At 36.8% G+C, this 23737-nt stretch overlaps 1 protein-coding gene across 1 annotated transcript in view; it reads right to left on the bottom strand.

Moving 5' to 3' along the window:
• INTS9 (integrator complex subunit 9) overlaps window positions 1-23737 on the bottom strand; it is a 131163-nt gene that overhangs the window by 64771 nt on the left and 42655 nt on the right. Inside the window, exons 3-6 of the mRNA XM_020988805.2 lie at window positions 20759-20819; window positions 8124-8186; window positions 4532-4671; window positions 2374-2460 (exon numbers count right to left, since the gene is read on the bottom strand). Coding sequence (XP_020844464.1) covers window positions 2374-2460; window positions 4532-4671; window positions 8124-8186; window positions 20759-20819 — 351 coding nt within the window. The remainder of the gene's footprint in view (window positions 1-2373; window positions 2461-4531; window positions 4672-8123; window positions 8187-20758; window positions 20820-23737) is intronic.

Raw genomic sequence — 23737 nt, 5'->3', positions numbered from 1 at the left:
AATAGGAAATTATTAAAAGAGGGAAGGCAATAGAATCAAGATGGGTTGGGGAAGGCTTTCTGTATAAGGTGAGATTTTAATTAGGATTTAAAGGAAGCCAATGAGGTCAGTAGTCAGAACAGGGGAGGGATAACATTCTAAGTGTGGAGGACAGCCAGAAAAAACTCCCAGAGCCAAGAGATGGAGTATCTTGTTTGTGGAACAGTCAGGCCAGTGTCACTGAATCAAAAAGTACATGTTAGGGAATAAGGTGTAAGAAAACTGGAAAGGTAGGAGGGAGCTAGGTTATGAAGGGTTATGAATGCCAAATAGGAGCCTGGAGGCATTAGAAAGCCATTGGAGTTTACTGTAGAGGGAGTTAGATCTATGCTTTAGGAACATCATTTTGGTGGCCGAATGGAGGATAGACTGGAGTAGGGACAGACTTGGGGAAAGCAGACCAACCAGCAGGCTACTGTAATATTACCAATGTAATCTGATGAGGTCCTGCACCAGGAGGGTGGCAGTGTCAGAAGAGAGAAGGGGGTATATTTGAGAGATGTTGCAAAGGTGAAATCAGTAGGCCTTGGCAACAGGTTGGATATGGAGGGTGAGAGAAAGTGAGGAATCCAGGATAACTCCTAGGTTGCAAGCCTGAGGGACTAGGAGGATAGTGCTACCCTTGACAGCAACAGGAAAGGTGATGGGAGGTATGATTTAGAGGATAAAAGAAAGATTTCTGTTTTGGACATGTTGAGTTTAAGATGTCAACTACACATCCAATTCAAGATGTCTGAAATGCAGCTGGAGAAGCAAAACTGGAGATCAGTAGAGAGGTTAGAGCAGGAAAGGTAGATTTGAGAATTATCAGTATAGAGATAATAATTGAATCCATGGGAGCTGATGAGACACCAAGTGAAATAGTATAGAGGGAGAGAAGAGGGCCCAGGATAGAATCCTGAGAGACACCTATGGTTAGAGGGCATGATTTGGATAAAGATACAGCAAAAGAGACTGAGAAGAGGTCTACTAGTAGCAATAATAATAATATTAAGTCAAGTTCTTTCTGTTAAGATCTGTGAATTTATCAGGGAAGAGAGTTCCCAAAGTAAAAACTCCCTCTCTTGATTCAGATAGTCAACTTATCTCTAATTTATAGTCTTATTGAGTTGCCTGGGATACAGACAGATTAAGTGACTTGGCCATGGTCACACGGTTAGAATGCGTAAAAGTTAGGATTTGAATCCAGTTCTTTCAGCCTCCAAAGCTACGCTGTTTCTCAATAACAGAAGCAACAGACATTTGTTTATACAGGGTTTTAAAGCTGGTAGGGCACTATCAATATGTTATCCAATTTTAGCATTACTATGATTATTTTACATTTTACAGATTAAGAAACTGCACAGAACTGACTTGTCTATAGTCCCATAATTAAGTTTGGGAAGTAGAGTTGGAACCCACACCTTTCCCAATTCCATATTTCTCCTCCACATCCTGCTTCCTCTAACCTTCAAAATTACCATAATAACTACTTAGATTTATAAAACCACTTTCTTCAAAACAACCCTGTGAGGTAGGTAAAATATTTTACAGATGAGGAAACTGAGTGAGCACCTTGGTGGCACCCTTCTATTTATTAGATAGAACTGATCATTATTTGCTTCCTATCCTCTGTCTGCTGATATAACAGACATCTTAGGTCACAAGAGTTGCTGCTGACCCTCCTTCCAGCTTTCTCTTGTGAATGACTGGACTCTCTTCCCAGATGTGCCACACCCTCGGTCCACAGAGACAGCTATTTTTGAAAAGAGGCTTTACCTATAAAGAGATTTACCCATAAAGTCAATAACATGTGCTAAAGAGAAAGCAGGACAGAGTCAGGATATTAACTGGGGGGGGGGGGCATGAGGGGAGAAGAGAAAAGAATGCTCAGTGGAAAGAGTGTTAAGAGAAAGTGTTACCTGGACAGGCAAGTGTAGGTAATGAAGGTGGTCCAGAAGTGGAAGAAGAATCATAGCAAGAGTTGTCTGGCTCTGATCTACTTCTTATTAACTAGTTATGTGGCTTGGGCCAACTCACTTAATATTTCTGGGTCTTAGCTTTCTCAGTTGTAAAACAAGGGTAATAATATATGTACTCCCTACCTCATAAGACCATGAAGATTTCTCAAATGAGAAAAAAAAAACGTATTGTACAAAGCACAAAATAACCTAGACAAATGAATTGTCTGAATGTGATTGATATTATAATGATAATGTAATATACTGAGGGCAGAGATTGCTTTTGTTTTTATATTCCTAGTGCCTAACAAAGTGCTTTACATATATTTCCCTAATAAATATCTATTGAATTGAATGTTCAATTATTGTATGAAAAGCCTACGCTGTTTCTTACCTTTGCACTTCCTTATTCTTCCACAAGGAGGCAGACTGAGCCTTTGGCACCCGTTCAATGAAATTCACTAATTCTTCCATAAGAAGCCTATGGGTTTAAAAAAAAAAAAGAGGATAAATAAAATACTGTCCTTTAGTATTTTATTCTAATTGAATTTTGTTGCCCTTCATCATCATCTCTGCTGTATATAAAGCTGGTGACATTTTACACCAACTTAATCAAAACTCTTTCCTTTTTCTGTGACATTAAGCAAGTGACTTCACCACTTCTAGCTGGGGAACTCATTTTTTCTTAGTAAGAAAATGAGAAAGTTGGACTAAACGATCTCCAAGATTCCTTCCAACTTTAAAATTCTATGAAAAAAAGTGCAAAAATAATCTGAAAATTAATGTTTGGTTAATCTCTAAAACCAGGCTGGATGAACCCTTGTCTTTGTCTGTGTTACTAAAACGTCTAATAGCCAGTTTAATATGCTCCAAATATTTTGTAATCCTGACTTTCAAGAGGTTTATTGAGAAAACAAAAAGGGAATTATGAGATGATAATTTATATAGGAAGTTAAATGTGGGGAAATTTTTCAAGCTAAAAACAAAACAACACTTACAAGATTTGCAAAATATGAAGCTACTCTGTGATGATCACTGATTTTTAAAATTTGTTACTAGGAGTTAGCAGAATTTGGTGCAGAACTAAGTGCTGTGGAGACTGACACTAATAGATTAATAAAAGAAACTAAATAGAAAAAGCCTTGAAAACCTCAAGCCTGAATGGGTAACAAAAGAACACAAGAAATGCTATATTACGCTAGCCCAAATGTTCATCCAAACCAGGAAGCTGTCTTTGCTGTGACACAAAGGGAAAGCTTGTGTAGGGAATAATTACCTTCAATGATGTCAACTGTGTAAGATTAGGGATCTAATATTCACAAGTCCCTAATATTCCCAAAATACTCCTAATTTTCCTTGGTGAACTATTAATGTTTACTGTACTTATGTATCAGCCTGTGCTACTTCTTAAAAAGTGAGTACATTAATATCTGTTGAATAAAGTAAAACTTCCTTTTCCTCCTAAAACCGTTTCTTTCAAGCTTTAAAGACAGATTCTATTTCTACTATTCTAAGATTTTCAGTTAGGCTTCCCTCCTAATACTTCATCCATCCAGACTGAATGGTCCTTCTGAAAAGTCGCCCCACTCTCTGTTCATTTTACTTGCTCTTCACTGAATATTCTTTAGAGTTGCTCCTTTCTCTAACTGTAGTGACTAAAACTGAATAGACACATCAAAAGAAAGAGATGCAATAGCGTTTGATAGCGACGATATGGTTTGGTTGGTCACTTGGTCACAGGGATGCAAAAGGTTTGTATCTTCAGGAACAATCTATGACTGCCAGATGGCTTTGCTGGTTTATGAGAGTCTAGTACCTCTCACCCTGAGATTCAGGGGGTCAGGCAAATTGCTCCAAGGTTTTGACTTTAAACAGGAATCAAACTCTGATATTTTGCCTCCATATTAGCTGCTCTTTCCACTATACCACAGTTCTCCAAGTAGTTGAACACCACAAATAACGCTGGTAGCTTAAAGCAACTGAGAGAAGTAGGAAAATGCTCAAACTAAAAAACCTTCTTAAGCACTTCTCATACCCCAGAGCACAAAGTTGCACTGTCACAGCAGAAGCAACAAATTAGCTGCATCATTACCCTACTCTCTGCTCTCTCCATACCGCCTCCTGTTTTAATGGTAAAATGTAAAACCTAAAGGGAGGTATTCTTCAGGTAAAAGAGGTTATGTAGCTTGGATTCTTTTCCCTCTCAATAAAATTCTTGATATTCCCTTATAGTGAAGTTTATCAGCCGTCCATGAGTCTACCGACAAATCCTCTGAAGTTTTCTCCTTATGGCTTGGCATTTCACTAACCAGAGAAGCTTAATGTCATTTCCCTGAGGAAAGTGTGTACTCCCTCCTCTAACTGTCACATAAGATGATTCCTAGCATCAGTCCTGGGGGAATTCCATTGAAAATTTCCATGTCTGCTTACACCTTCGTTTCAGTTATTCATCACTGAACTAAAGTCTCTCCTGGGAGAGACCTACATGAAATATGTGATACTGAGGCTAAGGTGTGTTTAACAGGCTAAAAGTGTAAATACATGGCGCTCACCTGCCAATTTGCACAGTAGGTTCTGTAGCATACACTGTCCCAGTAAAACCGGTGTGCTCCGTGATGTAAGGTAACGCCATCATGCAGTGATAGTTTGAAATGAGGATCACATCTACTGTAGACAGATCTATTAGCTCGGTCTGCAAATAAAGGGGGGGCAGGGAGGAATAGGATGATGCATATCTACTGAAGCAGCACAGATCATCATGAAGCGGCTGAAAAACGACGTTGTCAGAACATGGAGTAATTCATACCTCAAAAAGCAAAACTATGGCTAAGCCCTTCCTGAGCCACTTTTTTCCCTTAGGTTTTAGACATTTCCCAATATTTTCATCATATGGTGAGACAAGATCACTAATAATGGAATGTAGCTATTCTACAAGTTGAGATATGATTCTAATTAGAATATAGTTTCCATGAACAGGTGAAGATCTTCCTAAAGCACAGATTTGAACGTGTCGCCCCCATCACTCATTCAATAAATTCCAATGGCTCTCTCTTACACCCCAGGATCAAACAGAAAATACTGGCATGGCTTTTAAAGCCCTTCATGACCTGGCCTTTCCCTATGTTTCTAGCCTTACACCTTTTACTCCTCTCCAGATACTTTGCAATCCTACGATATTGGCCTCCTGGCTGTTCCTCACTGGACACTCCATTTCTCAACTCCAGATATCTTCACTGACTCATAAATGGAATATTCTCTCCCTTCTTTTCCACTTCCTGAATTCCCTGGCTTCCTTCAAGCCTCAGCTAATGTCTTACCCTATGCAATAAGCTCTTCCCCAGTCCTCCTTAATCTTAATGCCCTTCCCCTGAGACATCACTAATTTATCCTCTCTATACTCTGTGGGTACATAGCTGTTTTGGATATTACAGGGTAGCTCCCGGAGAGGAAGGATTGTCTGTTGACTTTCTCTGTATCCTTACACTTAGCACAGTGCCTAGCACATAGTAGGTGCTCAGTGTTTACTGACTGCCAGGTCATTTAGTCCAGTCCTCTCATTTTACAGAGGAGGACACAGATTAGAGAGGCTACCTCTACTCAGAGATGATTAATGGCAGAACTTAGACTAAAACCTAGTGCTCTTCCCCACACACCAAGCTTCTTCCAGCTTTCCAAGAAGGTACCAAAAATCAATTCAAAATCTGTATGTAATAATTTTTTAAAAGGATTTTGGAATTATGTCAGTTTGCTAAGAATTTATCTAAAACAATGGGGCTATTCCTCATTTTTATAAATGAATAATAGGCAAATAGTCTTGAATAAGAGGGCTTTAATTTTGATACTGCTAGTATTTGAAAAATGATCAGATGCCAAGAATGACTAGTAACTCATCAAACCAAACTTCTAATAACAGACTTCAAAGCTCTCTACAAATGCACCTGTCTCCTTTCATAAACACTGTCTAGTCCATACTTCTTTTCTAGTGAAGCCAAACTTATCTACTATCCTGTGAACAGAATTATTATTATATAGCCCTTCAGTATATTCTGGACATAAGACCTTTGGCACCTGAAAGGAAGGAAACAAGTATTTATTAAATATCTACTATGTGCCAGGTACTGTGTTAAGCACTTAAAAATATTATCTCATTTCATCCCCAGGAGCCTGAGTATAGGTAATATTATGATCCCAATTTTACAGCTGAATTAGCTGAGGCAGATCAAGGTTAAGTGACTTGCCCACAGTCACACAGTTGGTAAGGCCAGATCTGAACTCAGATCCTCCTGACTCAAGTCCAGTATTCTATCCACTGAGTCAACTGCTGCATCTGACTGCATGAGCCTTTCCTTAGGAAGTTAACACTAGGAAACAAATATAGAAACAAAGTAAACAGCAGTCAGGTACCTGGACTGCCAAGAACTTCACTGCTTTTAGCACAGAGGTCTCATCTGTTTTCTTGCTTTCCCTCTGTCAAAATACTTAGCTCTATACTCATAGTACAAAGGATAGTTAGGACACACCTGCCCAAAGGCTTGGCATACCCCTGCTTTTACAAACTTCCTCAAGGCAGTTGGGAGTGGGAAGTGGGAGTGGGAAAGAGGCATATGCCTTCAGTAGGACTTAACAATATTTACTGTCTTCATGCTTTTACCACTCAACTGTCTTGCCTGCCTAATCTGGTAACACCATCAAGATACAAAATGTACTGAGCCTATGTGGAGACAGAAATATGAAGAAGAGATGATGAGAAGTTGAGCATTTAAGCTGGTCTCCTATGACTCACCTAACACTATCGTTTTAGCAGAAGTGGGGAGGTTATTCTGAATTATAGTGAAATCTGATTATAATAGCTCAACATTAATGGAAAATGATATTGCTTGGGTAAAATTTTATATTGGGTATAGTTGTACTATAGGGAATTAAAACAAAAAAAAATTTATGACCAGTAATAATAATTTTTGGAGAAATATCTATATCTCAGAGTCCGACCAATCTGAAAGGCTCAAAGTATAGGACCTACTGATAGACTGAATACCTTATTATGGTAGCTATGGCATCAAAAGCTTATCAGAAGAGCAAGAGAAAACAGAGCAGTAAAAACAGGATGAAGGTGGGGGGAGAGGAATAAGTTGATTGGGCAGCAGCCTCCTCAGGTCCGAGGACTGTCCCTTCAATAATACTTTGAAACAATATTCCTAGTATTAGCTTTATCTATTGAAATGCAGAGATTCATTTTTCTTTTAAAATCTCCCATCTTCCTATCAAGTGGAGAAAAATGTGTTTTTCAGGACAAGATTGGTCATTGAATTTACTCTGAGTTCAGTTATATTTTAGTGTTCTTTTCATTTATAGTATTATAGAAGTAATATAGAAGAATACATTATTCTTCTACTCTGTACCAGCTCATTCCACATTTCTGAATAATTTCACGCTTATAATTTCTTATGATATAATATTCCATTACATACCAAAATTTGTTGACCCAACTGATGGATACTCAACTTTGTTTACAGTTTTTTTCTACTACAAAAAGCGCTACAAAAATATCTTGGTATATATTAGACCTTTCCTTCTGTTTTTGACCTACATATGCCCAAGAGTGGGACTGCTGAGTCAAAGTGAAAAAGTTTAGTGACTTTTCTCACATGATTCCAAATTGTTTTCAGGATGGTTGAAAAAAATCACAATTGTATTAACAGCATATTAATGTGCCTGTCTTCCCACAGCCCCTAGAGTGTTGACTATTGCTTCTTTATCTTTGCTGCTGGTATGGAAAATATTTTCATATGGTAAGGAGATTGTTCATATCTTTTAACCACTTAAACTATTAGAGAATAGTCTCATTATGTTTCACAAATAAGCATTCTATCTCAAGGGATACAGGAGAAAGCAGTATGATGCCTTGAAAAAGGTAGTTCAGGAGGACTCAACACCAAAAGGATGGTAGTCATTCCACAGAATCCTAGAGGAATGCCAAATTAGCAGAAAGCAGGATGGAGGTGGCTAGATGGTGAATCAAGAAAGAAGAAATAAAACAAAACATTTTGAAGGAAAAAAAGAGTAAATAGTATGCTTTGATCTGCATTCAAACTCTACTTCTTTCTCTGGATATGGATAGCATACTGAAATTAATTTCAGACTTACCTCTGGTAAACAGAACTCAGGCACAGAATCCACAAATACATGACCTGAGCATTCCTTCAGCTCCTGAAAAAGAAAAAGTAAAAATATGGGAGATTATATAATGATCTGTATTTCCAATGAAAGCCCTAAAGTACATATTTAAAATTGTCTTTAAAAGAATATTAGTTACTACTTTCTTGTTTTCTATCCCTTCTAAGCACTAGTTTCTGCATCCATAAATATGGGGATAAATACAAAATGTCCCAAAAGTCCTGGTGCATTTTAAAGCTTTAACAGCTTTAATTTAAGCTATTGACATTTTCTTTTCAATATTTGATACCACTTCTGTTTTTATTGATAAACCTGTTTGGAAACTCATTATTATGTTTATTTTGCAAGCCCAATATAAACGGCCTGGAGATTTAGTTTTTACTTAATTTAGTAGCACGATCTTGTAGTGAAAAAACATGATGGAAATAAGGACACTTGTACCTTGCATCTATTTGTAATACTTTGAGATGTTGTTTTGGGTCAGGTTCATCATCAATATTTTTAATTAGTCAAACAACACAAGACAGCATGAAAAGTAGACTTACTGGCACTCTACAAGTAAGAAACAAACAACTGGCAAATGTTCCATGTATAAGAATAACTGGCTGTACTTTGCCTCTTTCTAAACCAGATCTGACACCAGCCAAGTTATCCTGGGTTGATGGTGGGCTCTGGTGGCAAAAACAGGGAACTATTCGACCCAACACAGACTACTGAATGTCAACAATGGAAGTGACTTTAGAACTGTGGCCTCCAAAGTGAGGGCATATAATCAATCAACTACAAAGTGGGAATATGGGTTATAGCCTGCTTTACTTAAAAGAGCCAATCAAGGGCTTGCTTTCAACACCACCATGTACCCCCTTCATAAATTACAGCTCATCATTAGCCCACTTTGACTGCCCTCTGCTATCTAGCCTCCCAAAATGTTGGCCCTCAGGGTAGATATGTGAACTAACCACTACTAAGATACTTGCAGTAGCTAGGCATGTTTTTGCTTTGGGAAAAAATGATTCAAGATTAAACGTGAAACTTTCAAATCTAATTTTATTACTTTCCTGTATTGATCAGAAGAATAAAATCTCAAAGGCTTTAAAGAATCCTAGAGGTTTAGCTACTAGTGTTACAGTAGCTGGGTTTTCTGTTTTGTTTTGTTTTTTTCCCGTCATTGTAAAAACACAACACTTCGTCTACATTATGGGGCAAATAGGCTACTATACAAAAACCTGTGTACAAATCACCATTTATAATATTGTGGTTGTGGGAAAATACATTCTGAGCCCCAAAAAGCTGCCTTACAAACTCACTTTAGAACATAAAATGTTTACAAGTTTGGGACACCTTAATCATTTATTTGGAACTGCTGCATGAATTTTCTTTTAGTTTGTTTACTAGCCAATGTCAATGAGCCAGCACAAAACAAACAGAATCAGTACAGTTTATTCACCCAGAGTGAGACACACTCTACCAGCAAATGGATAGACATGTATGACTTATAATTTGGCTGGTAATATTATATGTTACTTAAGACAAAGAGGAAAAAATGGCTGCTCGCAGTATTGTGGCTAGTTATACAAAGAAAAAAGATATGCTTGTTAAGGAGAATGTACATCACCAGTGGCATAGAAACCATAAAAAGAATGTGCCCTTGTTAGTATAGCCAGTTGCATTCAATCAAAGGGGACCATATATCACTTGTGAGACAAGATAAGGGAGAGGAGTGTGCATCCTTGGGCTATGGAAGCCCTCTCCTGCAGCAGTCAGGGAGGAAAGAAGATACTGAAGGAAACCAGCTGTTTTGAGCTGGTCCTGCAGTTCTTATGCAGGGGGTCAAAATACGTGGGAAAAAATAACCAAAACAGAACACAACTGGAATTATGCCAATTCTGAACAAGACCATTCTTAGCTCTTAAAAATCCACTTTTAACAGAACAAATCAGTCTAACAATAAACAAAAGAAAAGCTCAAAAACAGGGGAACTATAATTTAAATTAGGAGTCATTAAAAAGATTCACAATTATAGTTTGTTCCACCCCTCTTAAGTCCAAAAGTTGCTAATGTACTATAGAATGCCTAAAATTTGCACTGCATTTCCTACTATTTCCAAGGTCAATATTCCCACTATTTGCTATAAAACTAACTCTAGAGAACAGAGGTTCCTATAAAGCTAATGAATACTTTACACTTGCATATGACATATGTATTTTTCTAGCAGTCCTTTAAAGAGCTATTCCTTAAAATCAACCCCTTTATACTTCCAAGGAAAAGTCAAGAATAATTTCTAACTATAACTTGGCCAAAAACTTAGCGAGAGAGGCTAGGTTTCTGTTCCTTTCCATTAAAAAAAGAAATCAGGATTCAGTACTCATTGACCTTTAAGTCCAGAGTCCTCCTAACCACTAAATAAGCCTTTATGAACAAATAGTGACTTGGGAAAATAACTATACGTTTCTGTCCTTTAGCTGAACACTTTTACTTTTTCAAAATTTATTCTTTCATTGGGGAATTTTTTTTTATTAGATTGTATTTAACTGGGAACTTATATTACAGAAAAAGATGCTTCTATACAAAATTTTTTGAATATGTAGGGGAGGGGGTGTGAGAGAGGAGAAAGAGGAGTGGAGAGGCAAGCTTCCATAAGATTCATGTATTTTCTCCTTTAAATAGTACTAATCCTTAAGTGTCCTACTTTTCTTCAATAGCTTAGGAAATTTTCTTAATAGGGAAGAGAGGAAAATGGAAGGCTTCTTATTTAAAAGGTAACTTTTTTTGGGGGGGGCTAGGCAATGGGGTTAAGTGACTTGCGCAGGGTCACACAGTAAGTGTTATGTATATGAAGCAGGATTTGAACTCAGGTTCTCCTGAATCCAGGGCTGGTGCTCTTTCCACTGTGCCACCTAGCTGCCCCTGAAAGGTAATTTCTGCCGCAATTGTAAAAGGTAGAGGTAATTGAAGATAAAAAACTGAATAACAGGATTATGTAAACTGCTCTAGGTCTCAGTGCTAGTATCAGCTTCACAGAGCACCTATCTTTAGGGCACTATCCCAAGGAAAAGTCAAACAGGAAGGAACAGGAAGTTCTCAAAAATGAAAATTCTGAAGACACAAAGAGAAAAAAACTCCAGTAAGAAGAGAAAAGGGGAGCTGTCTGAAGAGAACAGTTTGGATGAAAATAGAACTTGCCAACTAATGTAGATTATAAAAAAGACAAGATGGAAGCAAGGGCAGGAAAACAGAAGAAGACTGTAGATGAGGCTCATAAGAACATCGCTGGGAGCACTAAAAACACTCAGAATGAGTTGAGTCTGGCAAGGAAAGGTAAGGGCAATAAAAAGGGGGTTTTAAAAAGCAGATTTTTTTTTAAAGTGACACTGGGGAAACGACATAGGGAAAAAAAGAACTAGGTGGCTCAGTGAATAGATGAGCACCGGGTCAGGAGGCCTCAGACACTGGCTGTATGACTTTGGGCAAGTCAATTAACCTGTTTGCCTTAATCTACTGGAGAAGGAAATGGCAAATCTCTATAGTATCTTTGCCAAGAAAACCCCATGTACAGAATGGTCTACTGGTCTTGATGAATCCAGTGGGTTGAAGGACAGAACAACAATAAAGAAAGGACTGTCCCTCTCAGGCCATAAAGAGTCAAGTGGTGACCACAGAGAAGATCAAAGCTGCTCAATTCTTTTCCTGTTTTTGTTTTCGCTGCCAAGGAAAATAGCCTTTGGACAGGAAAGAACAGAACAAAAATGGCCAATACAGAGTTGATACTCCATTAGATGAGGAGACTGCAAGAGAATATCCTTCACTCTTCTTGGTGAAATTGTCACCTGGCAGAGAACTATACCCTTAGTTACTAAACAAAATTATTTGTCTGGAATGAGAAAAAGGATGAAAAATAAAGCAGGAAAGAAAGTGGCACAGCATTAGCAGATAAAATTATAAATCAGTAGTCATCATAATTATTCAGCAGAATAGGCTTATTTAAATAAGAACCAGAAGCAATAAAAAAAGCCTTTATACGACATACAGTGCCAAATGGATAAGTAATATGAATATAAAAGATTACATTATTAAAAAATCAGAGTACCAAATAAGTAGGTAGCTACCTCAATACCATTACGCTAGAGGGAAAGATCTTAACCAAACGAAAGACAGTTTTCATCATATAAAAGTTAAAAGCTTTTGTATGAATAAAACCAATGAAAACAAAATAGAAGGTGAAGCCAAACAAGAAATCTTTACATCAAATATCAGTGATATCCGGAGAACTGACACCAACATCTAAGACCAAGAGGCATTCCCCAGCAGAGGATATGGAGGGTCAAAGGATTTGAAGTTATCAAGAGAAAAACAACTAAGCATAAATGATTACATGAAAACATGCTCTAGATCAATAATAATTAGAGAAAAGCATTAATAAAAATCATGAAGTTTTACCTCATCAGCTTCAAGCTAGCAAAAATGACAAAAAAAAAGACCAGTCAATAACTGAATGGCTGTGAGAATGAAGGTAAACCAAGACACTGCTGGAATTGTAAGTTGGCCCAGCTGTTCCAGATATCAAATGTGAAATATGCAAGTAAAAATAACTAAACTGTTCATACTCTTTGACCACTGTCTCCTTTCTACTAGCATTTATATTAACATAAAAACACATTTATACAAATATGTATTAAAATGAAATACTGAAATGGATTTGAGTTGATCGGTTCAAGAGTACTCTCCAATAATGCAGATTGCCTACTACCCATGCCTGCCCATCTCCTGTGACTCTCGTCCATGTCCTTCTCTAAATTACCAGTGGGCTCCAGCCAATATCAGTAAGTCAACAAGCATTTATTACTGCTGGCAGTCTTTGATTTCTCTTAATACCTTAAAGGCACCAGTAGGGCACTATAACCATCTGTCATCTCCTATTCTTGTCACGTAACCAGACCATCTTCTTTTTCCTATCGTACAATTCCTTGCTGATGTCCTTCGCTCTGGGCTTTTGTTGGAATTCCTGATTAGTTAGCTGTTGTAGCCTGCTCACACCCACTACGCACCTCTCCACTGACCTCTGTGTTCCTTGGAGGCAGTAGTATTCTACGCCTCAATGACAAATAGCCACATTGGTAAAACGATAGTATTGGAAGGCTGGGCCTTAAAGAGCTGTGTAGTTTCCCAAAAGCAATCTAGCCCACTTTTCTTTTTCTGTTTAGCGATGGGCCAAACTCACTGTCCATTCGTGCCATTCTAAATTTGTATAGGGTGTAAGTCAAAGAGATGTTGAAATCTGGACAACAGAAATTCTTTATCTACTTTCCTGCATGGATAGGCCAAATTTCTTTAGGTTCATAGATCACAGATTTTTAGAGTCAGAAGGGGCCTTAGAGTCTAATCCCTTCATTTAACAGGTGAGAAACTCAGGGAAAAAGAAGTTAAGATGCTTGCCCAAGGTCACATAGCTAGTAAGTATCTGAGCCAGAATTTGGACTCAGGTTTTTCTAATAACTATAAGGCCAGTGCTCTAATCACTACACCAGACTTTGAATAATGACAGATCTCTTCTAGGAGTCTCTGCAATTTTTGAGGCTTGAAGCAGTCATCCCTAGAAAACTGCCTGCGTAGAGGTAGCAGAGTTTATAAACTCATATTTTATTTATGAATTTATATCTAACTTGGTGTTGCCTTTTGCAGCCATTACTCCCCATCTGACAAGTTAAGTTAGATTACTGGCTGAGGAGAACTCAATAGTGTCAATGAAATATCAGTTGTCCATTTCCCATTTTTTATTTTCAAATACTTGGTTAAGTAATTCATGGTTAAGTTGTTTCAGTTGTATGTTTTCTCTTTTTTCTCATTATTATTCTTTCTTTCTTATTCTTCCTCTTTTTTTTTTTAAAACAAATTCCGATCTTAGATCTGATGTGTTGTTGGTCTGACTGTACACAAACAGCTGACTTAGAGATAACTTCCAAATTAAAAACAAATTTTTTTCCTACTGCTAAGTTAATAGAAATGAAAAGATCACTAAACGGAAGCTGAACTCTACCACTGACTGACAAACTAATGATAATAAAAGTGAATGATAACTGAACCCAAGAAGGATGAGATAACCAAGGGAGAAAGGATAGAGAGAAGAAAGGAGGGTCTAAGGCACAGTACTGGGGCACATTATGCATATGAGACAGGACACAGATGATGATCCAGCAGATTATACTGAGAAGGATCAGGCAGAAAGTTAGTAAGAAAACCATAGAATAACAGTGTAATAAAACCCAGGGAAAAGAGAAATGTCCAGAAGGAGGGAACAATCAACTATGTCAAATACATCAGAGAGGTCAAGCAGGATGAGGACCAGATCAACCTCTTGGAGCCTCAAAACCAGGCTATGATGTGTTCTTTAAAGCCATGTAATTTATTAAGACCCTTTAGCTGGCTCAGGCATTTCCTTGGTTACCCATTCCATATCTTTTCCTTCTTTCATTCCTGAGTACCTTAGGCATTTTCACTGAGTTACAGGTTTATTTTCTTTCTTTCTTTTATTTCAGTTGGCTAGTAAGAAGATCTTCAGACTCATCTCCAAAGTAAACAACTAAAATAAAATGGAGTTTATAATAACAAATTAGGTTTAAACAGTAAAACTAATAATTTAAAGAAGGTTTTTGTTTAAAGATGGCATATGATACGTTAGGCATTTGTGTCTAGTGGTTTTGTTAAGCTTGACTTATTAAGAGTAACAAAAATATAAGAATGATCTTAATCTATTCTGGTAAACTGAATAATTTAATAAAGACTTGTATAAAAATTTAATTATTGAAATATCAAATATAAATGGACAAAAATCTCTAATGGATTTAAAAATGGAATCCAACAATACACTGTTAAAAAAAAAACCTAACACATTTTGGTTGAGAAAGATTTATGTAGATTGGAATTGAAAATCGACATTGTTCTAAAATTTATCATATTTCTGCTAACAAAAAATTGGAAATGGCACTGATGATAGCAAGGTCAAATTCAAAGCACAAAGCAGAGAGAGAGATAAAACAAGAATGCTGTATTACACTAAAAGGTTGTATTAAGAATGAGAAATTAGACAGTATGGCTCAAAGAAATGTAAAACATGTCACATTTTTACAAGAAAATTTGTTAATGAATCAATTGAGAATACTTGGCTATCAGTCACCAACATTTGCTAAGGGTCATTGTTTGTAGAAGCAGGAGTTGGTTGAGAATATTAATGAAGTCAAAGACAAATTTTCTGCCATCATGGATCTTAATATTTAATTAGGGAAACAAAAAATGGTAAAAAGACAAAAGAAATACATATAAGGAAATAAGTCTTAATGCAAATATTGTTGGAATATTAGAAGATAGTATTTGTGTTATTTTGAGCATAGCACAAGTCAATATTTTTACCTCTTACTCACCAGCCAATACTGGTTTTTGCTGTTAATTCTGGACCTGCTCTATGATCCATTTCCATGAGACCTTTCCCTAATTCCTCTGGGTGAAAGTGATCTCTCACCCTTCAAATTTCTTACAATCCTTTGTTTTCTCATTTACCTTTATCACCTTTTGTGTCTCTCCAGTGCATAGCTCAGTATTCTGAATAAGGGAAGCATTTAATTATTTTTTAATTTATATGGTTCCTTCTTGGGAGTACAACTCTGATTTTATAATGAAGATCAATGAAAGGCAGAGTCTGCATTAATGCGACATTGCTGAAACATAAAGTTAGGAGGTATTTTTTAATTTTGGACCAACATTCACTCAATATATTAAGTCACACATCAGGCCAAAGACTTCAGTCACTTATAACACTTTGTTTGTAATCTTTATCCATAAGTTGGAGAGTGTGAATTAAATTTTTCTGCACATGTAATTCATTATTCTAAGTCTCCTAGCAAGACTTTAATTAAAAACAAAAAAACCAAAGAAATGAAAAAAAACAAAAATAAAAAATCTCCTACTACCTTATAAAGCCAAAGTTATTTCCCTCTCCATGTGCAAGTAGCCAATCCTCAGCTAAGCCAACAAGATGTTGAAACCAATTACAGTGTATCTCACAACTAATAACAAACGAGCAATTATGCTTAATGGCAGAAGTCTCTTCAAGAACTCCCTCAAAATGATATTAGGAATGATTAAAGTCAGATCATGGATGTTTCAGTGCCTTGTCTGATCTTAAATTAGTTTTGTAATTTCATTCCAAATAATGCTACATTAAGGCATGTCCACTTTCCATGATAAAGCACTATCCCTTGACCTTTAGCCTTTTTTGCCCTCGTAACTGTATTTGCCATTGAAAACATTAATGTGCATTATTTAACATTACCTTCGAAAGACATAATGGGCAGATATACCATATAAGTCATTCTCCTTACCATGTACTGGTGCTAGGAACCTTCTGAAACCCCAGTAGGAAAAGAACCCTTTCTATCTAGTTTATGACAGCTACATTGAAATCAGGTCTATTGAATCTCTAAATGTCATACCAGTTTTTACTGTGATATGGTTTTTGAACATTATTCATTTTGTGCTTTAGCAGAGGGTATAGTTAGAGGACAGGCCGCTGGGTGGCTCAGTGAATAGACCAGTGAGCCTGGAGTTGAGAAGATGTGAGTTCAAATCTGGCCTTAGACAGTGACTAGCTGTGTGACCCTGGGCAAGTCACTTAACCTCTGCCTAAATGCACTGAAGAAGGAAATGGCAAACCACTCCAATACTGTTGCCAAGAAAACCTCACAGACAGCATTAGTGTGCTATGGTCCACTGGGTCAGGAAGAGTCAGACATAACGACTAAACAACATAGAGCATAATGTAAAAAAAAAAATCATTTCTTGATTTAACAATGCGCATACACACACACACACACACACACATTTCTGTTCACATACATACATACACAGACAGACACACAAAATAATAAGACCATGGACAAAGCACTTAACTCTTTGGGCTTCAGTTTACTCACTGTAAAATGAAGGGATTGGATTTCATGACCTCTAAGGTCCTTTCCAACTTTAACACTATGATCCTATAATCACATTCTGATAAATTACAGTATTTTAAGGATATTCAAGGGTCAGTGAGGTGGCACAATGGATAGAGCACTGGGGGTCCTGGAGTCAGGAGTATCCGAGTTCAAATCTGGCCTCAGACACTTAACCAGCTATATGACCCTGGACAAGTGATTTAATTCCAAACACCTACCAAAAAAATATTCAAGCTCCTTATTCTTATTCGAGATTAAGAGAAAAAACCTCTGGGATAAAGGGTGACTAGGATAAACTCCACCTTAGCATGGCACTGGAGAAAACTAATTTTTCTTCTGCTGATTTTTTAAATATCCTTGAGTAAATCATTTCACAGAACTGGAGAATCTCAAAGCTAGAGGGATCTCAGAGGCCATTGAGTAGAATCCAAACATGACCAAAGAATCTTTTCTATTAACATCTCCAATAAATGATTAAGACATCAATCTAAGGGGAACTCAGTACTCTAAAGCCAGCCATTTTACTTTTGGATGGTTCTACTTGTTATAAAATTTTTCCTTAAATTCTTTTACTTTTTCTTGAACTTTGGATCCCTTATTTGTAAAATAAATGTAATACTGAACTGTCTGAAGGGTTTATTTCTGGAGATTCACCAATAACAAAAATTTTATAGTTAAAAAAAAATCCAATCCAAAAATTTGAATCCATGCCCAAAGGGCTATTCAATTGTGTGTACTCTTTGATCTAGTAATATCACTACTTGGTCTGCATCCGAAAGAGATCAAACAAATGGGAAAAGGACCCACATGTACAAAAATATTCATAGCAGCTTTTTTTGTGGTGGCAAAGAACTGGAAATTGAGAGGATGCCCATCAATTGGGGAATGGCTGAGCAAGTTGTGGTATATGAATGTAATGGAATACTATTGAGCTATAAGAAATGATGAACAGGTTGACTTCAGAAAAACCTGGGAAGACTTATATGGTCTGATGCTGAGTGAAGTGAGCAGAACCAAGAGGACTTGGTACACAATAACAGCCACGTTATGCAATGATTAAGATTGTTAAACTGAACCCTTCTCAGCATTACGAGGATCTAAGACATCTCCAGAGGCCTCGGGATGGAAAATGCTGTCCACATCCAAAAAAAGAACTATGGAAGTTCAATCGCTATCACTTACTTTTAGCTTCTCTTGAGTTTTGTTTCATCTTTCTGATGGTTCCTCCTAATGGTTTTAATTTTTACTTACAACTTCATTAATGTGAAAATATGTTTAATGGGTATGTAAATGTAAAACCTATATCAGATTGTGAGCCGTCTTGGGGAGGGTGGGGGGGAGGAAGGGGGAGAAAAATTTTCAACTCAAAAGCATATGGAAGTGATTGTTGAGAAATCAAAATAAATTAATAAAATTTTAAAAAAAGAAAAAAAAAGAAATGATGAAGGGGATAGTTTCAGAAAAACCTGGGAAGATCTATTTGAAATGATGCCAAGTGAAGTGGGCAGAACCAGGAGATCTGTAACAGTTACAGCAATATTGTAAAAGCAATTAATTGTGAAAGACTTCGCTACTCTGATCAATACAATAATCCAAGACAATTCTGAAGGATTCATGACGAAAAATGATATACTTCCACAGAAAGAAAGAGAGAGAAAGAGGAAGAGAGAGAGAGAGAGAGAGAGAGAGAGAGAGTGCGCGCGAGCTGATGAACTCTGAGTGCTAATTAAAATATTTTTTTTCACTTTATTTTTCTTGCTTTTTTGGGGGGGGGCAACAAAGCTAATATGGAAATGTTCTGTATGATTTCACATGTATAACTGATATCATATTGCGTGCCTTCCTAATGGCTGGAGGGAGAGAATTTGGAACTCAATTTTTCTAATGAATGGTATAAATAAATTTTTAAAATTCAGTTCAAAAATTCATCTATGGTCCAACAACAAGGTAGTGATAAAACTAGAAGAGGACTCAAGATTCAGAATTCTAGAATTCTCTTCATTTATATTTTTTCTTATTCTTCATTCTATGCTACTCTCAATTCTGTAGTCTAAAAGACCTACTCTGCTATGCTTCCAGGAATACAGCTAGACCCATTATTGAAAACTGGTCAACTCATTATATAGACACACTATATAAAAAAAACCAACCCACTATTTTAAGATGTTTTCATTGTCACTGTCATCTGTTTCCTATGTTGAAGCTAATGCTACTTTTGATTTAGTATTCTGAAGGAGTTTTTAAAATAACTCTGCTAGTATTTAAGTCATATCTTTCAAAACACATTTCTACTTTATTAAGTCTTACAAAGTCATTGGAGCTGCAGAAGAGAGCTAGACTGAATTCTTTCACTAGTATTATCTTTAAAATTATCATTTTGTTTCTTAACACAAAAGTTTTACTTCCATTGTTCATTGTATAGAGCAAAAAACCGCCTCTATTTCTAGATAAAGCTTACAGCATAACATTTTGATAAAGAAGTCTGACATTTAAATAAAAGTATCTAAAGTTGTACTGACCACAGCATAAGCCTTTTAAAAAGTAACACACACACACAATATCCACTGCTTTAAAATTTTCAAAGTATTTTCTTCCTAACATCTCTTGTAAGGTAGTTCTGTACTGTGCACTGAAAAGTGTATTCAATGCGGAGTCAGAAGAAATGGATTTGAATTCTGGCTTCACTACCTGCTACTTCTGTGAACAAGAGTCAAGTCATTTCAGCTCTTTCTGTCTTCATCTCTTCATCTGTAAAATGAGGCAGCAGTTTACAAGCATTTATTAAGTGCCTACTGTGTGTTGGAGCTATGGGTACTTAACGTATGGCCTGGGCCCTCTAGCTCTGAATGTGGGGTGACAGAATATGGCAGCAGAAGATCAATTTTATAAAGCACTTCAAAGTTTACATAGGGCTTTCACATCACAATCACTCTAGAAGGCAGGCAACATGTTTATTATCACTTCCATTTTACTGAAGAAACTGATGTGCAGAGATTTTAAGAGACTTAGGATCATAGAATTTAGAGGTAGAAGGGCCCCTAGCAATCTAGTCAATTCTCCTCATGAACAGAATTGACTAGAACAGAACTATTTTTGGCTAGCTTAAAAAATACATTTATTGATAATTTTTTACTTTACTTTGGCAGTCATTTCTTCCTCTCTAGATTGATCCTATGTGACAAGGAAAACATAAGTACAAGCACCTCGGATACAATGGCTGCATGTGATATTTCTGCACCCCACTCTCTGCTGTAAGGAAGGAGGACGCTTCATTATCTGCCCTTTGATCTTTATCCCAACTCTCTCATTTTACATATGAGGAAGTCAAGAATGAGAGAGGTGAATTGAATGGCCTAACACCACACAGATTGTAAACAGCAGAGTGATTCAAACCCAAGTCAGCTCCTCCAAGTCCCTGGCTCTTTTCCCTCACTTATGCTGCTTATATTTTTACAAGACCCACCAAGATGTGAAACCTTTAGCACTGATCTTAGTGCATTTCATGTCAAGACAGAGTAAGGGTCAAGAGTCAGCACAGCTGCCTCGCTGCTACATAAGTGCAGATCCATTCCGCTTAGGTGGCTTTCTGTAGATTAACAATACTCTTTTAGTCAATGTTACCTTGTCCAAGAAAGTATTTCCATCCTTTAAAGCCCAGCCAGGAAGATTAGACAGCCTTGGACTGAAAAACAAATACAAAAGATTAAACTGACTTAAGTACATTAGAAATACTCAGTGATTTCCTTCTAACTGCACTTTCTCAATAAAGTTTAAAACATTTTGTAATTACTGGTAAGTCTATTCATCTAAAATGGTGAAAAGAAACTGTTTAGTGACAACCACAAGAATTTTGCAGTAATAGTAAATAAAAGATCAAACAATGGCCACAGAGTTTTGAACTAAACTATGGAATCAATAGAATGCCATTGAAAGTAACAAAATAAAGAACAGAATCTATCAGACAGAATCTTCAGAGTAAAAAGTCCTGGGTTCTATTTCTATCTACATTATTGACTCACAAGTTCCTACTGGATCAATACTTATTCTTACTAGCCTAAATTTTCATCTTTTATAAAATGAGGATAATTTTTTGGAGAGAGTAATATAGTAGAATAACTATGGATTTAGAATCAGAAAATCTGTGTGTAAACCTAACTCAATCTTACATGCTGGGGATTTAAGTCTCTTAATATCCAGCATGCCTCAGTTTTCTCATTTGTAAAATAGGGACAGTAATACCCATACTAAAAGACAGAATGCTGTGGATAGAGAGCTGGCTTTGAAGTCAGGAAGACCTTGTTCAAGTCCTTCTTCAATACTGACTATGCCCCAGGCAACTCTTCTAAGTTAAAGATGAATAGCCAATCTATCACTGGAAGGCATTTCCAAACTAGAAGTCTGGTTTTTATAAGGAAAAGGCTTCAGAAACAGAAAAGTGCCATATAAGTGTGGGTTATATGTTACAGTGTTACAGTGAGATAACACAAAGTCTAACTAGTTAATATTGGGAAAAAGATTTGAGTACCATGTACAGGTTACATAAAAAAGACTTTAGCATTCTGGAAATCATTGTGTTCTAGCACCAAGAAATTAAAAGTGTGAAATATATGTTCAGAAGTATAAGACAGAACTTAATTAATGCCCAGAAGGGACAGGGAAGGGAAGGTTTTAAAAAAAGAAAGACAAGTATTGGTGAGAGGCAAACTTAAAGACTAAGGAGACAGGGAAGAAAGGAGCATAGCAGGCATAAGAGATTGATAGCAACAGGATTTCAGTTCTGAGAAAAATTAAGGCCTGAGATTTGAAAATATAGAGTGGAATTACGGATGTAGGACAAAAAGGACTCTGTAGCCAGAAACCAAATAGTAGTATAATTCCCTCTGACATTTTTTTGTGGTTTCTGACATTGTAACTGGTGAATGATTGATATGAAATAGTCTGAGCAATCACATAAATAATGTGAGCAAGCGTATCGCTCTTCTAGATAGATAAAGGTTAAGAGCTTCCTGCTTTTTCATTTGCATGCTTATATTGGGTTTGAGCAAAACAGTGAGAATATATCTATTTGGAGAAAATTGCTTGGGAGAAATGAATGAATTAATTGAGTTGGTGTAAATGGTATCTGCTGGAGAATTCTTTAACCATTTGGGGGGTTTTCTGTTCTCCTTAACATTTCAATGGCTCTATGATATTCTGGGTATGGATATTCCCACCAATGATTCAAATCACAACCTATCCATGAGTTCCAGAGCTGGAAAGGTCCTCAGAGTACAGCTACTCTGTTCTTCATTTACAAGTTGTGGGAGATTAGTGACTTGACCAACATCACAAAGGCATTAAGTAGCAGAACCAGGATTTGTGCTCAGGTTCTCTAACTCAAGAGCTGGCCCTCTCTTTACTGCCTCTCCTCCTATGAGACTGTTGTCCCTGTCCTCTTTGAAGACTCCCACACAGTGGTCCACCTTTGAGTTTGCCTAACATTGCAAAGATACCAATGGAACACATAGACTCTTCAAGTTTTACCACACTGAGAAAAAAAATCTGATAGCTGCCTCTTAAAACATTTGACAGAGAGGACTGTGATAAACTAGTGAAGGCTAAGTCTAGATCATATATATCTTGACTCCATAGTCCACATATATATTTAAATACATGGGATCAATTCTTTAAAACACCAGTGTGATCAGATCCACTGAGGTAATGAAACAAGATTTTATATGATTAACTTCATTAAATAAACAAACCTCATTTGAGGGGGCATGCTACACCTATTATTTCTGATATGCAGTGTTTTCATCTGAAAGTGTTTATTCACATGAATAATTCATCACTTAAGTGTCTTTTAATAGCTTTGTTAGGTGTGACAATCTTAATTTCCTTACTAACGTGGTCATACTGCTAAAACAGTAGTTAAATATAAACTGTGTGATGGCTACTGACATTTAGAAAGCAAAGCATGAAAATTATAGCTCTATTCTGCTAGTTATTAAACATTGATAGAGATGTATACAAGTGGTCTGGCTTTAAGAAAACCTAATATCTAAAAATCAAGTAACATGTATCATGTGTCACTTGCTTGGTATCACAAAAGAAATGAAATAGTCCATCCACGCGTATTTTCAGTAACTGATGCTTACACTGTTAAGCACTCAAACTTTTTTACTTATTTAATGATTCTGAGTGGAAATCTTCCTAATATTTATTAGAGAATAACCTGCCTTGTATAATAAAAGATCTGACACTGTGATTTTATTTGCAGAAGGAATTCCCAACTCTTTCAACAGATGGGAGGTTGACAACTTTTATGACACTCAGAGTCTTGGAGAGTTGCTTGGGGGCACTTGGAGGTTAACTGACTTGTCTACAGTCACATAGCTGGCATGTATCAGTTGGAAGTTTTAAAACTCTGATGTCCTGCCTCCAAGAACAGTACTTTACCCACTATGCTATGTGGTTTTTCAACTAGATTTAAATTATGCTCTCTCTAAGCTTTCTTGATGATTGCAAGGGTCATCGTTATAAATACCAATTACTAGACAGCTCTACAATACAGCAATGCATTCAGGGGCTGTGGAGTCATGCAGGGCTGTAGTCACTGTG

Source organism: Phascolarctos cinereus, unplaced genomic scaffold (genome assembly GCF_003287225.1).
Source record: "Phascolarctos cinereus isolate Bilbo 61053 unplaced genomic scaffold, phaCin_HiC Scaffold_2;HRSCAF=192, whole genome shotgun sequence".
NCBI classification, from domain to species: domain Eukaryota; kingdom Metazoa; phylum Chordata; class Mammalia; order Diprotodontia; family Phascolarctidae; genus Phascolarctos; species Phascolarctos cinereus.
This window is presented reverse-complemented; position numbering and strand designations above follow the sequence as displayed.